This window comes from Chiroxiphia lanceolata, chromosome 2 (assembly GCF_009829145.1).
Source record: "Chiroxiphia lanceolata isolate bChiLan1 chromosome 2, bChiLan1.pri, whole genome shotgun sequence".
NCBI classification, from domain to species: Eukaryota; Metazoa; Chordata; class Aves; order Passeriformes; family Pipridae; genus Chiroxiphia; species Chiroxiphia lanceolata.
In genome coordinates this window covers 75158439-75175033 of record NC_045638.1, presented here as the reverse complement: position 1 = coordinate 75175033, position 16595 = coordinate 75158439, and the positions used below count along the sequence as shown (strand labels likewise).

The following is a 16595-nucleotide window of genomic DNA, read 5'->3' as shown; positions in this document are numbered from 1 at the left end:
TCAAACTTTGTTTCTCCCTGCCCGCTTGCCATGTTTGTTAAACAGATACTACAAAAAGAAACTTGAAAATCTGTTCTGTTATGGGAGAATCAGGTTGAAAAATAGATAGTTAGGTTTGTCAAGCTTGTTTGAGTTCTGTGATTGGTTGATATGATCCAGATTGATCAGTATTTGATTTTCTATACGTGTGCTTTGCTGACTCATCTTAATGAGGAGAACAAAGGGCTAGTCAGTATCTTTTATGTTTGAAGGAAGTCAGATTGGAGAAGTATATCTGAGTTCTCAATAACAACAAAATGTAGGATGGTGATGAGCAGGACAAGCAGCTTTAGAACCACTTGGCTTCTAAAGTTCGGAATCTGCCCTGTTTACTAATCCATGTGTTGGTTAAAATAATGAGAGTTTTTCTTTTTCTGGTTTTTTTTTTTTTTTAGCAGGTGTGATAGCTGAATCAAGTGTACTAAACTCAGAAACAGAGTCACAGATAAGCTTGCCTGATATTCCATATGAGCCAGACCTTGATATTGAAATAGATTTTCCAAGAGGTAATTTTTCTGTGATTTTAATAAATACTGTGACATGGTGTGCATCCATTGTACCTTGTTTAATCATCCTTTCAGAGAAACTTTATTTGATTGCAGGATCCACATGAGCGACTGTTAGGTAAAACTTTGCCATGTTGTTGTAAGACTGGGGACTTCTGAATTAGTTCTTCTGTCTTTCTAAATACAGTATTTGAAACAATGCAAAAAAAAGGGGAATTTACCTTTCACAGAGAACTTGACTGCATCATTTGTTTTGAACATGGATTTAGGAAAGCTGTTTTGAAGACTCAAGGAGTCAGCTGGCATATGTCTTGGAAAACATAATGAATGCCTTCTTTAGTTGCCAGGTATTTCCATGGTTTAGAGCAGAAATGACAAAATGGTAAATTTCCCTTGGCATGCTGCACACCACTTGTATTACATTTTAATATCTTGTTAATGTCCATACCTGTATTTAAAAAGGTAGCATTGTTTGAATTTGAAGCAGCGAAATCACTACTTTGAGACCTTTGTTGAAAGAAACTCTTGATTTTATATAGTACATTTTTTATCACTCTACAGAATGCAGGGAACAGTGTCTGTTTCATTTCACCATGTCCTAATCAATCCAAGATCCAAGAATGCTTCTTTCTGGCTCTAGTTAGTGTCCCTCTTGACATAGCTTCTCTTGGACATACAACTGATACCTTACCAGGGTAGCTTCTGTATCTAATGTTGACACTCTCTTTTTGTGTTCTGCCATAGGTAACCACAGTAGATGCCCAGACTGGCTTTCTCACTTTGTTGTATGTCTATTTTAAAGAGAAAGCCTGGGGGTTAGTCTGACCTTAATTTTAGGAAGTTTACTAGTCAAATGTGTACTAGATTTTTAACCGTCTTTGTAAGTGAGGCTTGGTACATGAGAAAGGAAAACCATGGAAGAAAAGAAATAAAGTGGAATAGTAACAGCAGTCTGTAAGAGATATTGATTACACTGAAGTGCTTCTGAGATAATAGTCTTTGTGGTAGCAGAAGAAGGACTGCTTTTTAGTCTAGGGCAGAGTTCATAAATCTTTGGATGTGAGTGCTGTTTCATCTGCACCAGTTTGAGAGGTGTCTTGAGAAGTAAGGTGGTAAAATCAGAGTATCAGAAAGGCATTCAATTTTGAGTGAAGACATTGTTTGATGGCTAAATGAGGGATGAACCACCTTCAGTAAAATAAATAAAGATGGAACTTCCAACATTAAATCCATTCATATGGTGTCTCATTCTACTGTGCTGCTTGAAATAGAGTCCATCACCCTACCCATGAAATGTTAGGTAAATAGTATTTTGACAGATTACCGTATATCTGTTTAATGAACTCACTGTAATATCCATCATGAGCTAGACCTCCACCACTTGTATAAATATAGACTAAAGCCAGTTTCCCTGAAGGGAGTTTGCCTTCTGGTTCTTAATATTTCTAATCAAATATAATGTGCTTTATAAAATATAAACCATGAGTAGAAATTATAGAAATACATGAACAGAAGTGCATGTACTAATTTGTGTTTTTTCCAGTCATAGCTGTTCATTCTCACCATAAGTAAAACTTCTTGACACCAAGGCAGCCTGGGCAGAAAAAATTATGTAAGAGCCCACTGTAAGAAATGCTGCCATGGTGACTTCAGATAATGTTTGAAAGTGTTCAGCATTGTGTCCTCTACATTTTTTTTAGAAATAAACATTTTGACAGCTTTGTCTTACTTTAAATATAAGAATAGGTCTTTGAATATAAGAATCCAGTCTTTGGTAATGTTTATATTTGTGCCTTTGTGGACCCCTTATGTTAAAGCACACTAATGTAGCTCATTGGTTTTTTCAAAGCAGTATTATTAAGAGGATGTTTAGAAACAAGTTTCTGTTAATGTATTTTCAGCAACTGAGGAGCTTGATACAGAAAATGAGTTTTTGTTACCTCCTGTTTTTGGTGAAGAATATGAGGAACAGCCAAGGCCTCGGTCCAAAAAGAAGGTAATTTTGTCATGCTATTAAAAATATCCAAAAAAGCACAAAATTTAAGTGTAATTATCATACCGCTCTAAAACATGTTACTGTCTATTAATATCTAATATCCTATATTTATGATGTAAATTGATATATTTCAAATAATAAAATTATTTCAGTCCTGTGTCTGTTGCAGATAACTGTTGGATTTAAGAGGAGTGTGGTTTGTAAATTCTGATCCCATTTTTGCTTCACAGTGGTAGAATTATTGATGTAATGTGCTAGTTTGTACTGTACCTGCTGTACTCTTAGTAATGCTTTTCTACCTTCTACTTTGAACAAAGCTGTCTTGGTTTAATTTGGTAGTAAAATGGAAGAATGCTGGCATTGCCATGGCTTATAATGGGAGCTATAGCATCTTCTGTATAAAGGAGTTTAAAAAAAATTATTTCCTTGTAATTTTCCCAGATTTTATTTTCAGTCAGTCTTACCTTAGACATTGCAAATAAATTACCCATATTCTTTTATTTAGAAGGACACTAACAGGAAATAATTTCCTGTGCCTGACACAAAGCTGAAATGATTTTGTTCCAATAATTGCAGTAGATACTGCAGCTTTAAAAAAACCAGCCAACTTCTAGTAAAGCTTTCTAAGAACAAATGTGTCTTTCTAGTATTAAGATTGGATTCTAAACTCTCAGTATTATCCACTGGATGTTATCCACATATGCACTACTGGACATGCTTTAATTTGGGACCAGTGCTGGCTTTTCCATTAATGGGTTCTGTTGAGCCTAAAAGTTGAGCTTTTGGCATAGATTTGTAGCATCTTTAGCTTCTTGTGCATTAACACAATGAAATCCTATAAATACATCAAATTATTTGGTACATCATATGTTTGTTGCATGATACAATAGAACGAATACAACAACTCCATTATCAAAAATTACTGTCTCTGTTAGGAACCAGTTTCAAAGGTGAATTAGAAACGTCTCTCAGCTTAAGTAGATGCTGTCCGTAGAAGGATGATCAACAAAGAAACCATCACCTGGATGAAGTGTGTGTTTCTCTGAACGTTCAGTTTGTACTTTGGCCTACAGCTTGTTCTGCCCAGGTTCTGTGTTACTGCTGTTGGTGACTGCTGGTGGTTGTTAACCACTGTGTTTCCACGGCAGGGAGTCAAGAGGAAAGCGGTGTCTGAGTACCAGTCGCACGATGACAGCTCTGAAAACTCTGAGTGTAGTTTTCCATTCAAATATGCATATGGTGTGAATGCATGGAAGCACTGGGTAAAGTCTCGATATTTAGATGAAGAGCTTCCAGAACTAGAGGAACTGAAATCAAGTAAGTATTTCCACAAGTCTGGTATCCAGATTCTTATTTGGTAGGGAAAATTGCTCTACTCATATGCTTCTCAGCTGGGATTTTTAATAGAAGTTGTCACATGTCCCTAATGTTCCCACCATGACTGAGATTATTTTATCACAGAGCAGCCAAACTCTTTTTTTTCTAGTTTTCCCTGTTTGGTTCAAAATGCTGAGTGTCACACTTCTCATGTAATCTAGGACAACACCTTCCTGGATCTTCTGACTTTCTGTGACCATTTTGATTTTTTTGGTTTGCATCCTATTTTTCCTCATATTCTAACTCACCTCAGAATTCACATAATTTCTGGACTTCTAAATTGCAAGGGAGGGATATCCTACTCTTTTTCCTGGAAAATGATCTTCATCTAAGACTGGCATTACCTGGCTGTGGAGCTCTGGCACAAGGTGACTTTCAATCCTGTGGAGCCTTACTGCTCTTTCTGCAACATTCCTCTCTGTGTACATTTATACTGTGACAGAAGAGGGAAATTGCTGCTACTCTTGCTGTTCTTCACCTCCTACAAGCATCTTAGCACCCTTGTGTTATGCTGTTGGATCTTTGGAAACTGCTCTTTCCCCTGAAGGTGCCTCTCTACACCATTGTCTTCAGCATCTTGGGCTGCTTCTGTATCATCCTCAGCTGTGCATGACTACTTTTGTTAGTGAGTGTTACTGCATTTGGTTAACTAGACTTTGCTCTGATAGCCTTGTTTATTTTAATACAAACCTAACATTTTAACTACTTAGTACATTTTAGTCTTGTTCACTGGTTAGTAGAGAGGACATCAAGCCCGTTTCTCACTTTCCAGCCAAAAAATACTCCATCTCACCCTCACTGTGTGATAATTCTGTTGTATAATGTAGCATTTTTTCTCTATTTTACAGTAAAGTCTGTGAAATTAAAGGAAGATCTATTATCACATACTTCAGCTGAGTTAAACTATGGGTTGACACATTTTGTCAATGAAATTCGAAGGCCAAATGGAGAGAACTATGCACCTGACAGCATCTATTATCTGTGTCTTGGGATTCAGGAGGTTAGTAGAGGCTGTAGAGATGGGAAATTAAGCTGCTGATTTGACTGTAACCCATTTCAGTGGAAGAATGGCAATAACATGGATTTACTGGCTAGGAGCTATTCTTAATATATGGCTATGATCTGGAACACAGGCTGCTCTGTAAATCACACTGTAGAAAGATGTCTGTATAGGAAGCAAGTTTGCAGACTCATCCTGAAAACTCAAATACAAATTGGTATATTGTAATAATTTTAAAATTCTTGCTGGCTTAAAGCAAGTAATTAGCAGTCAAAAATTACATAGTTTTTCCAAATGCTGTGCTTCATTTTGTTTGCTAAAGATGTCTAATGTAAAAACAGAATGAAACTCAAGGCATGATCTGTAAAAGTTTTACTAATTCGGTTACTTAACATATAGTGGAAACAAGCTATTTGAAATGTCTTTTGGGGAGGGTCTAATTTACTGAATATTGCAGACTGGACAGTCAGGATAGAGTGCAGGGAACTGCTATATTGGCTGTCTAACACACAGTAAGATAGACGAAAGTTAGGTTAGATGTAATGTACGTGAAGGCAATAACATAATTAGAAAAGCTATTCCACAGCTTATCTTTTAAGCAGGGGATGTCTTAGTTTTTGGTACATAAGGCAAAACACAGATGGAATAAGCAGTGTTCAGAGCTGAGAGCACAGAAGATTTCGTTCAAGACAATAAAAAATGCATATGATGTGGAAAGCAAGCTGTTCACAGGGCTTGCAATCCTACTTAAACTGTTCCATACTTGAGGCAGAGGACTTGAATCAAGTAACAAGTTTTTTAATTGAAATGTTTTTAAACAATGTCTCCACTAATTCTTCTGTGTTGCAAGTATGCAAAATTAGAGAGTTAATTTATATTTTTACGTCATGGTTGAAATTTGACAAGCGATCATTCATTTTAGTCAATGGCTTTTTAGTCAGTATTGCTGCAAGGTGTCTCAAATTCAGCTAGCTTTCTGCTTCTGCACTTGCATGATACACTGTCTCTCTGTATCTTTCTGTTGAATTGAAAATACTTGTGTTAAGCTGATAAACAATACACGGAGTGAGGCCTGTGTTTATAAAATGAAACTCAAATTATTGTTGGGGGTTTTTTACCTTTCTCTTTGTGCCTTTGACATAGTCTATTTTGTCAGTCATGAAAGCTAGTTATGTGTAAAACTTTTTTTTTCAGCTCTTCAGAACCATAGTTTGTGTGGCACAACACAATTATCATGTGTGGCACATACACAATGCTGGAACACTAGTGGAACAATGTGTGGTCACTTAATTATTGCTTATACTTAGTGTCCAGTGTTTAATTCAGGTGATGTTAACGGGCCTGATTAGTTGTCCAAATTGTGCCACTGCTGTTTGGACTGGTAGGGAGACATGCCCTGTTCTGATGAGTTTGCATTTCACAAAGGCAGACAGCAGGTGAGGTACAGAAACATGTGAGCATGTGAGCTGTCAAGGGCTGCAGCCATCTTCTGTGTGCTAATGGCAAATTGTAGGTATTGGGGTGTGTGTTACCCTTCTGAAGAAACACGTTTAAACAAGATAGTGATACACTAAATGCAATGTAGTTGTCACAATGTACAACAAAACTCCACTACCTTCTATAATTTTCCTAGTCTTTTTTTCCATCTCTGTGGGTACCCCTGAAAGAGAATAAATTGTCTACTATTGCATGAAAGGTACAGGCTTTGAGGAGAGGCTCAGAGGAGATTAAATGATGCCATTTAAGGATGAAGTTGTGCCAAAAATCGTCAAAGCTTTGCTAATTTAGAGTAAGTTTCTCTTCAAAGGAAGAGAACGTAGGAACCATAGGTTAGTAAGAAAAGTACTTTTCCCCTCCACCAGAATTACTGCACTCACTGTGGCTTAATGCACATGCAGGTTGGAGCTTTTCCTCGTGGGTGTAATGTGGGTTGAGCATAAGTGAAGTGCCCAGGAGCCTTCAAGACCTAAGTTGGTGTTTTTTGATTTTGTGAAATAACTTTTCCTGAAGGAAGCATTGTAAAATCTGTTCCAGGAATCTGGTCCCTGAGTCAGATAGTGCAGTCTCTCAGTTCAGGTTCATTTGCAGCTGAAATTGTTCTGTTTTCAGACAGAAGTGGTTCAGTAATGGTTCTCGTAACTCTGAATTACTGATCCTGAAAAATATCACACTTAAAGGTTGCCGCATGGTCAGGCAGGCATCTAGTAGAGAGGGTTCATCTAGAAAAAGGTGTTAGTATGCTGGTGCTCCTCTGCTGCATCATGGCCTTCATTTTTGTCCCAGTGTGGATTGGGATTTGGGGTTTGTTTTCTTTGTATGTCTGGTAATGGGGGTGTTTGGGCAAAATTCAGGCTGATGGAGTTGGCAGATGTTTGTCTGAAGGTGCTGTGGGCAGTGATTCAGCCTCTTCTCCTCTGTGGGATTCAGAAGCCCATCCAGCCAGTTCCTTCCTTTTTGCTGCAGTTATAGTAGAGCTCATCCCAGGTGGGAACAGCCTATGCTAATCCTGCCCTCCTTAGAGTTAGTAGAGTAGCAGAGCACAGTGTTACAGTGTGAGAATGAAGGTTTGCAGATGCGCGTTATGTTGCAGTCTCCCCTGCTACATGACATTTTTTGTCTGTCACTTTTATTGTATTCACTAACAGGTTTGTTCATGCAAAGATAACACTGAAGTGGAAAATTTAAGAAGCCAATCCTCTCTTTTTTAGAAATGTCTCCAGAGAGGGTAATGTCAAATACTGGTATAGCCTTCAGCCAGTAATTCTTGGTAAAGGTTTAAAAGTATTTCTGTCTGTAAGGTCAAGAAGGTTAAGATGATAATTAGATTGCAGAATAGGCAGGTGCCTGGTGCCATCCTGTCATTTTTCTTGCACTGCTGCATGTCACTATGGAGTGTTTTTTGCTCCCACTTTTGTGTTGAAGATGCTTTTGTCACTGTCCAGAGTGCACATTTAAAATGGCCAACTCCTGCTAGGTATGGGGTTTTCTTCTTTGAAGACCTAGGTGGAGGAAAAGATAAATAAGTTGTTTGTGGTTTGTTTTTTTTTAATGACCCCCCCCATTCACTGATACAATGTTGCACACAGGAAATCTTAGAGAAAAATGTTAGAGTTGTAATAAACTATGACTCATATCCAGTTAGGAATTTACAACATATATTATATTGGAGGTAACTTTTAACTGTTAAATATTGGAAAAGTGGCATAGCTTTATTGTTAGATACTCTTTTTCACTACAATGCTTGCGCATTTATAAAAAAAAGAACCCTGTACCACAGGAGTTGTTCTAATCTGGAATCATAAATGCTGTGTCTCTCTCTCTTTTCTGTAGTATTTATATGGAAGCAATCGAAAAGACAACATATTTATTGATCCAATCTACCAGACGTTTGTCCAGGAATTAAATAAGATCCTTAGAAGTTGGCAACCAAGCATACTTCCAGATGGTAATTTTCTTTTCAGTGATGTATGTTTTTCATCTCTTAATAGTTCTGTATTCTTAAGCACACATATATATATATATGTATATAAAAACATTTTATGCATTGCAATAGTAACTGATGAAGAATTATGAAGATATCATCTAAGCTTTCAGTTAAGGCTGTACCTGTTCTTTTTGTCTGGTTTCTGGGTAATCCATGCTACAAGAGTTGATTTTGCCACTGCCTGTTAAAATTGACTATCCGTTTTTAGGAGAGAAAGTTAGAATAAGCTCTTTGACCTGTAGTTTTACCTGAGCTAATTTTTTTTTTTTTTGGTCCATTTTTTTCCCAGCAGGAAGCAGACAGGCAGGCACTGGGCTATGTGTTGGTAGAGCTAATAAGTGATGTATTTTAGCCTTTCTTGGCTGGATTAGGAGGACTCTCTGATGTGGGTCTTCTGCTCAGGAGGATCGTCAGTTCATGGAGAAAGCAAATTTTCCCCAGCAGATAAATGTTGCTGCTGAACTGGAGAATCAACTGTTCTTCCATCTTTCTCACAATCCTCTCTTGAGTGAGGGCTTGTCCTTGCCAGATGCTTTCCTCTCTCTTTTTGATATTAGCTTCTCTCTGTATAGCTCTTGAGAGGCTCTATGTTGGGTCCTTCCTGTACCCTGTTAATGATCCTTGTCAAGGAGTGCTTTCCATGTGAGATATTCATTAGTAATAAGAAAGTATGCTATTTGGAGACCTTACCTGAGCAGAATAAAATTAACTCAAAAATATGCTTTTTATGAGGGAATTAAGATTACCCCCTGAGCATTTATTTTTATGTAATAACATGAGGGAACTGCATGTCAGCAGTGCTGTTGTAATTAAACAGAAATGTATTCCCTGTGAAATTACCTATACTGATATTTCCCATTGACTGTCTCAGTGAGTGTCTATGTCTTTAAGAGGTGGTTTTGGGAATATGGACATATAATTAAACATGTTTATTAGAGGCTTCTGTCATGAGCATTTTGTTACATTTCACAGTAAACAGAAACTTGATTTTTTGCACCTGGACGGTTTATGGGCTAATTAATTGTATTTTCTCCAATATTCTTTTTTTTCCAAGGATCGATATTCTCTCGAGTTGAAGAAGATTACCTTTGGAGGATTAAACAGCTAGGATCACATTCGCCTGTTGCTCTTCTGAATACTCTGTTCTACTTTAACACTAAATATTTTGGCCTGAAAACTGTGGAGCAGCACTTAAGGCTTTCTTTTGGCACTGTTTTTAGACAGTGGAAAAAAAATCCACTAACAATGGAAAGCAAAGCTTGTCTTCGATATCAAGTGTCTTCCCTGTGCAGAGCTGATAGTGAAGGTACTATAACAGTTGAAAATTAGTATTGCTCTTCTGAGGAATGTCTGGGCATCTTGCCTTGAGCTGGAGCTTTACCTTTGCATAAAGTTTAGCAGCTCTCAGCTCCCAGATCTCTAATCAGAGTGTGTGGTCCATGGAGACTACAGGGTCTCTGTGCTAAGTGATCCCCTTGAGCCCACTGGTCTCCCTGTAAAATGCTGTGACTTTGCTGTGGCTGTGGGTGGCATTTCCAGTTTCCAAATATGCATAGTTGTGGTGGGCTGCCTGCACTGGGAAGTTTACTGAAAATTGTAAACTAACTTCAAGTTATATCTTAGATGTTGTTGATTTTCTTCTTAAAGACAAAATTACTACTGGAAAAAGGAAACATGAAGATGATGTACCAGTATTTGAACAAATTGAAAACACGTCTGATCCAGCTAGATGCCCTGTGAAAATGTTTGAGTGCTATCTGTCTAAAAGGTGAGTATGATACAGGGTAGTACAGAAGGGGTCTAGACTAAACCAGATGCAGAAGGGAACTGATGTCAGTTTTTTGCCTCTTTGCAAATCGTAGAAAGTACTTCCTGGTTTAACAAGTCCCGGATCTGCAGATTTTTGAAAGCTGGAAGAGTCTGTGGTCTCTCGTATGCTTGCGAAGTCCCAGGCATCTGGGACTCTTAGGCTGCTCTGAGGATGTGGGATTGACTGGGCTTGGGCCAGACCTGGCCATGGCTCCTTCTATGAGCAAGACTGCATTTCTCCACACTGTAACTTGCCTAGGTGCAGTTAAAGTTTTGTTTGATCAGGATTTTGGAATTGCTAGTGTTCTGTTTTGTCCTGTGAGGCTGTGTTTCTAACCCCCTTTTTTTAACCTCCTTGTAGCCCACAGAATCTGAATCAGAGGACAGACATGTTCTATCTGCAACCAGAGTGCTCTGTCTCCGCGGAGAGTCCCATCTGGTACACTGCCACTTCACTGGACCGCAACACTTTGGAAAATATGCTCGTACGGGTTCTTTTAGTAAAAGATATTTATGATAAAGACAATTATGAACTGGATGAAGACATAGATTAAAACAAGCTTCCAAAAAACTGTCAAGAAAACAAACAGCATTAGATATAGTCATGCTGCTAGACCTTTACTATGGAAAACATTTCAAGTTTACCCTTTGTTTTATGAGTTTTGTAGCAGTGTGTACCCTAACGTGGGTATTACCATGTAAATAGTCTGTGAGTGAAAGTTTCCATTATTCTGTGTAGTGGTTTTAGGATACATAACAAACACATTTCAGATTTTCTTTTTTTATTATTTATTTGATTAGATATGTTTGTAACTTTTTACATTGCAAAATATGAATGAGAATGTGCCATGTGTATTTTTTTCCCCCTTGTAGTACAAGACATCCATGTTGCACAACTCTGCTGTTGGAAGCTCTCATGAAAGGAGGCTCTTTTAATAGCTTCTTAAACTGGATGGTTGTGTATGGGTAGCACTACTAAAGTTTAGAACTTGCTGTGTCTTTCAGAATTTTTAAATGAATTGTAAACTAATAGGTTTTTTACTTTTTAGTTACTGAAGCCTTATGAGGTTATGTAGAGAGATTCCATCTTATGTACCAAAAACAGACAAAAGAGAATGCTGTCAATATTGGTGTACTGTAATGTGAATCTATTCTGGTGAAAACATTTTTTGTTGCCCTTATTAAAACCCTAGTGTCCTTTCGTTATTTGTGACTCTCTCTCAATTGCCCCTACAAATAAAAAATATATATACAAACAAACGAATATAAGCTTAGAGCATGGGGTCATCAAGACATGTATTTTGTAAAAAAGAAAACTAAAACCAAAAACCCCTCAAAAAAGAAAAGGAAGAAAAGAAAAAAAAAAGTCTGATGACAATGCTGTATAATCCTTTTTCATCTTTACTTTTCCAATCATAATTGCCAGTACCTCATATTAATGTAAATTTGTCCTTTGTAGCCTTAGAAAAAGGGGTTCTGTGCTGTATTACATGAAGTAATACGGTACACTAAATTTTTAACCTTTGTTTGTCCTTGCATTGCTGTATTTAAATACAGGCAATACTTGACTATGGGTGGGAAAATTCTTAACTAATGCCTCCATTCAAAAGCCATATGAGATGTGAAGTTACAGAAAGTCGAAAGACAATTTTTCTTGAAGAAAAGTCCTTTTGTTTGTTTATATCCTCTCGTTGTACTTACTTTGCATAAGTAGTTCTTATTTCCAGATACACATTTAACTGCTCAAGTTTTGTTATTTGCTCTTATTTAACTGATGCGAACAATATGCTGGTTCAAGCAATGGGTTTGCTATTGTACTGAAAAAATGTAGTAGAATATTCTACTATAAAGTAGTCATAAGTTTAAGTCTCTCCTAAATGGCATTAGCCATCTACTAAAGGAGAAACTTTCTGTGTATATATATTACCACCCAAGCATTTATTTCTTGCAGAGGCTGCATGGCTTTTTCATTTTCCTTAGCTTAGAAGATTACACATAAGGACGCATCTTTCTATACAGAGAAATAAAACTTCAGTTGCTTTGTTTTGTTAAGCAAGTTTATTTAAATTTCTGCTATTCTGGTGTGTCTGTGAGTATGTATTAATTTTAGATATACTGCTATTTCAAATGGAGATGAAGATGTACATGTTTAATTTTTCATTTCTTTCTGGTGGCATTACCCTTCCTGTGAAATCAAGAAATACTACGCAGCACCAGTGAGTGGATCACTAACAGCTTCAATGCAGTTCTCCCTCTGTGAGTGAATACTTAGTTCAGTAACACTTGTTTGTTTTTTTTTTCCAAACAGCAGCCATAGAATGTGCCCATGATACATAAAAGTGATGAAATCAGGAATTGTAGTCATTGTTTTGTTCTGGTGTCCCCAGCTTTTTTAGCACCTGAATTGACCATAAGTTAAATTTTACATATGGGAGTTGTCACTAACTACCTGTGTAAAATGCATCATGTGCGTAACTTGAAGTACTTCATTTAAACACACCTTTAAGTGTTTTGATAAATAGCAGTAAGGATCACTTGCAACCCCTTCTCTACAGTTCAGACTTCAGATACTTCAGCAGGGGCTTCGATTGCTCCCTGATTACAACAGTGTTTAACCACAAATACACTCTTGTAAAACTGCAAACTTTTAACGGGAAGCTGAAAGTTAAGTATGTTTGTTGAGTGTTTTGTCTTAAAGAGAGTTTAAAATTCTAGTTCTCAAAATCAGATTAAAACTATTTCTTAATTAGTAACATCAGTCTTTAGTGTGGCATGTTGAAGAATGTATAGACATTTTCAGCATCATTAGGAAATTAAAAATGCTTCCTAAAGGTTATAAGAAATCACGTTATTGTCCTAAATTCCTCCCATTTTCTACCCAAGATTCATCTGGGAAAAAATATCCAAGTTAGGTCTTGAAATAGAAGTTTTTACATATAGATCCGTGTTGGAAATATAAAGATGGTTTCCAAGAACAGAACTTTTATTCCAGAAGATGGAGCTATTCCATCATCAGCAATAATGTTTTTCAAGTGGTTCGTGTGTTCAGATTGAACGTTGTAAGCTGCAAAAATACTGCAGTCAAGTATGCATCATGGTTCAATGTATGCATTTTATTTGAATGGTGATGCAGAATGCAATAAAAGACCTTAGTTCTGAAAAAATAAAGACATGCAATTTTATAATAATTAGGAATTCAGGGTAAATGCTTTTTCTTTGTAAGAACTGTCAGCAGCTGGACTAGAATAAGGTTGGTGCCAAGGAGTTAGATACACATTGCTATACAGGACAATATTTGATGCCTTGTTCTACACAGGCACACAGCTTTCAGGTTATTGGTGTGTATCAAAAACCTGCCCTCGCTTTCCCCCTTAAGAGGGTGTGAAGTGGCACCTTGGCTGTTCTGGCCGTCCCCGTGAGCTCTGGCAGAGCTCACCTGAGAAGTGTAGTGTGGGGACTATATTGCTCTTTCCACACAGAGCCCTGCAGATGGTCCTGGCAATGCAGTTCAGTCCAGGCAGGGGTTTCCTAATTTCTCCAGTCATGCCAGCATGTGCTCTTCATCTCCTTGGTTTGTGATCGAGTCTTGAACAATTCTCAGGTGAAGTAGTAACCTTAAGACACTAAGGAAATTAGACAGCAGTAGTAAGCAAATTACATAGAAAATATAGTTCAGTGTGAGAAACAGTGAAAAAATCATGCAATTTTCAGAAAATAAATTTACTTTGTTAGTCATCTTTCTTTTTGTAAGTAATTGTGATCAGTCATTGAGGAAAATGGAGCTTTTTGTAATTAGTGAACTAAGCATAAATTACGACAGTTAATTTTTATTGAACAAAAAACTGTGGTGTAATTTCAATGTGTACAATATTAATTACCTTTAAAATACTCACAGTGGGATTCTATCATGCAGCAAAATTTTTTCTCTTGGTATCTATGATTCTGCCCCATGAGAGGCTGTGTGAATAGGTGGGGAAAACAGAAGAGGTGGTCTATAAACCTTGCAGTCCCAAAAGGAGGTGGTGTGCGAGATGGAAAAGGCATGAGTGGTGGTAAGCACTCACCTCATATCCATTTTCACTGACCTTTTTTATTATATAGAAGGCTGTTACACTTTCCCATTTTTGTCTGTAAGTGTTAGGAGTGGCAGTTAAAGATTTTCATTTCCATTTTTTTAAACATTCACTTTTCAGTTTGTTATGCTCATGTTGTGCATTATGTCATGCGTGTTATATGTAGGACTGAGTATGATGCAGAGTAAGTGGAGTGGGAGTTTAAGTTACTGTGATTTAAGAGGGTGTTTGGTCATCATATGTGAAACAAGCCTCTGGATTATAACAGCAAAGGTTAATGATGTTTTGGAAGAATTAAAGATTGAGTTACCTTTTGTTTAGAGTTAGAACTAAGCCACTGAGTTTGTGTATGTCTCATGAGGGTTGTGATTGTGGTCGCAACACAGGACACGCTGTCACCCAGGGCTTGGTTAACTGTGGGAATTTCCCATTTCTCAAATGAGAAATAAATCTTTCCTCTGGCAGCTTTTGAATTTGAAATGTTGAAAGCTGAAAGCCTCAGCACACAAGCCATGGCACAGATGCTTGGAACCAGCACGTAATGGGGCACATTGCTTCAAAACTTGGGCTGGTGTTAGTGTCCGTGATGCTAATGAGGGATCTCTGTGCACAGCCGCGAGCACGGCAGGCATTTCACAGCTGCACAGAGATGATGTGGGGATTACTGCCTGCACGTCATGCTACTCCATTGGAGCTGGCAACCACGGGCAAGCAGCTCAGCCTTGGCAGGGCCCCAGCTCGCTGTGGGCACTGGTGGCAGTGCTCCCCCTCTGCTGCTCGCAGTCAGGGCAGGACCTGCCCTGTGTATGGGGTGTCTGTCATGCTCTTTCCTTTGCTGTCAAGGAACTCCCATCACTTCAGAGTTCCTTGCTGTTGGTCTGTGGTGGTAAATGTGTGACTACAACATGAGCCAAGTTCATGATTCCTCAATATGGCATAATTGCACCTTAACATTACCTTTACAAAAGCCTTCCCTCTCCCTAGCCCAGCTCTTCGCCCATTTCTCCAAGGCAAAATACCAGAATGGATTTGAGCGAGACACTGGTGTAATAAAGAGCATTGGGATGCAGGGGGAGACATGTGATGACCGCTATACAAGCTAGTGGTGGGCAAGGGGAATAAGTAAATTCGGTGGGAGACAGGACAGAGAAGGTTGGCTGTATCCACTTTGAACAACTAATGGGGTTTAAAAAGTTGCAGGGTTAATATGTACTGTGTTGAGGCTTTCTGAGCTTGTGACACCTCTTAACAACTTCCCACATAGCCTGGCTTGAAGGTTTTCACCCAGCAACTGCTGTACACCGTCGGTGGATGTGGAAATGAGGTATGTATTTAAAAGGGTTTAGTCTAGCTAGTTTTTATTTTCAGGATATTGGTGTGTTGCTGTTTCCAAATACAGATGTCTGGAAAATACTTCCTCACCTAAGAACTAGTGTCTTTATGGAGTAAAGCCACTGGTATAGCAGTCATGGCACATTTGCAAGTGCATAATTTCAGTAGGGAAGGATGTTGTGTCCCAGGTACCCATGAGGTATTGTGGCACTTCTAATTGTTTCATCAAATATTTTTCTATCTCCAGTGTGCTTTTTTCCTTTTATGTGTTTTTTGGGGGGTTGGGGTTGTTTTGTTTGTTTGTTTGTTTGTTTGTTTTTTGTGAATTGAAAGGAGAAAATCTTTGAAGGTAACAGAGTTCTTGGAAAAATCCTTCAAGGACACAATCGATCATTTCCTCTGTTGCTGGCAGGAGGATGTGAGAGGTGGCTACTGGCAAGGAGCCATACAGTAGCCCTCTTATTTGTCATAGCTGAGAAAAACTATGGCATGACTGCCCAAACTCTGCTGTTCCCCTCATGAAGCATGGTTTTAGCCATGTAAACTCGTGTTAGTGGCAGCCCTGGAAACAGTTCTGAGCTGAGCAGTTTTTGCAGATGTTCACAAAAAGCAAATAGAAAACAAAAATTAGAAGATACAGCTCAACTTTGATTTCTTATTCAAGTACTTTTTCAAACTTCAGGGGTGCGAGTGTCAATGGGACTCAAACATGATCTGAGTTTTGCTTTCTCTGAAATGTGGCATTTCCTGGAGAAGTGGCTCTTGGTGAGGGCCATTTCTGGCTGCCACCCTGCCTTGGGGACAACATCAAGGTAACAACAAAGCTGCTGTATTCCTTTGTGATGTGAATGCTGAAAGCTTCCTAGAATTGTTCCTCAAGTTTAAATCTTTATATTATCTACCTTGGCCTGAATTGGTGAGAGTTTGACAGAAGAGCAGATACTGAAAATGTGTGTCCCTCTGTGGCCAGGTACCTACA

The 16595-nt window shown here is 38.2% G+C and overlaps 1 protein-coding gene across 13 annotated transcripts in view; it reads left to right on the top strand.

Moving 5' to 3' along the window:
* Positions 1-12263, top strand: part of ZMYM2 (zinc finger MYM-type containing 2) — an 85121-nt gene extending 72858 nt beyond the window's left edge. For all 13 annotated transcript variants that reach the window (XM_032678029.1, XM_032678036.1, XM_032678035.1 and 10 more), the window contains 8 exons: positions 435-545; positions 2447-2541; positions 3690-3858; positions 4767-4918; positions 8249-8363; positions 9457-9708; positions 10050-10170; positions 10573-12263. In XM_032678029.1, the coding sequence (XP_032533920.1) occupies positions 435-545; positions 2447-2541; positions 3690-3858; positions 4767-4918; positions 8249-8363; positions 9457-9708; positions 10050-10170; positions 10573-10765 (1208 nt within the window). In that variant the 3' untranslated portion in view covers positions 10766-12263. The remainder of the gene's footprint in view (positions 1-434; positions 546-2446; positions 2542-3689; positions 3859-4766; positions 4919-8248; positions 8364-9456; positions 9709-10049; positions 10171-10572) is intronic.
* The last annotated feature ends 4332 nt before the right edge of the window (positions 12264-16595 follow it).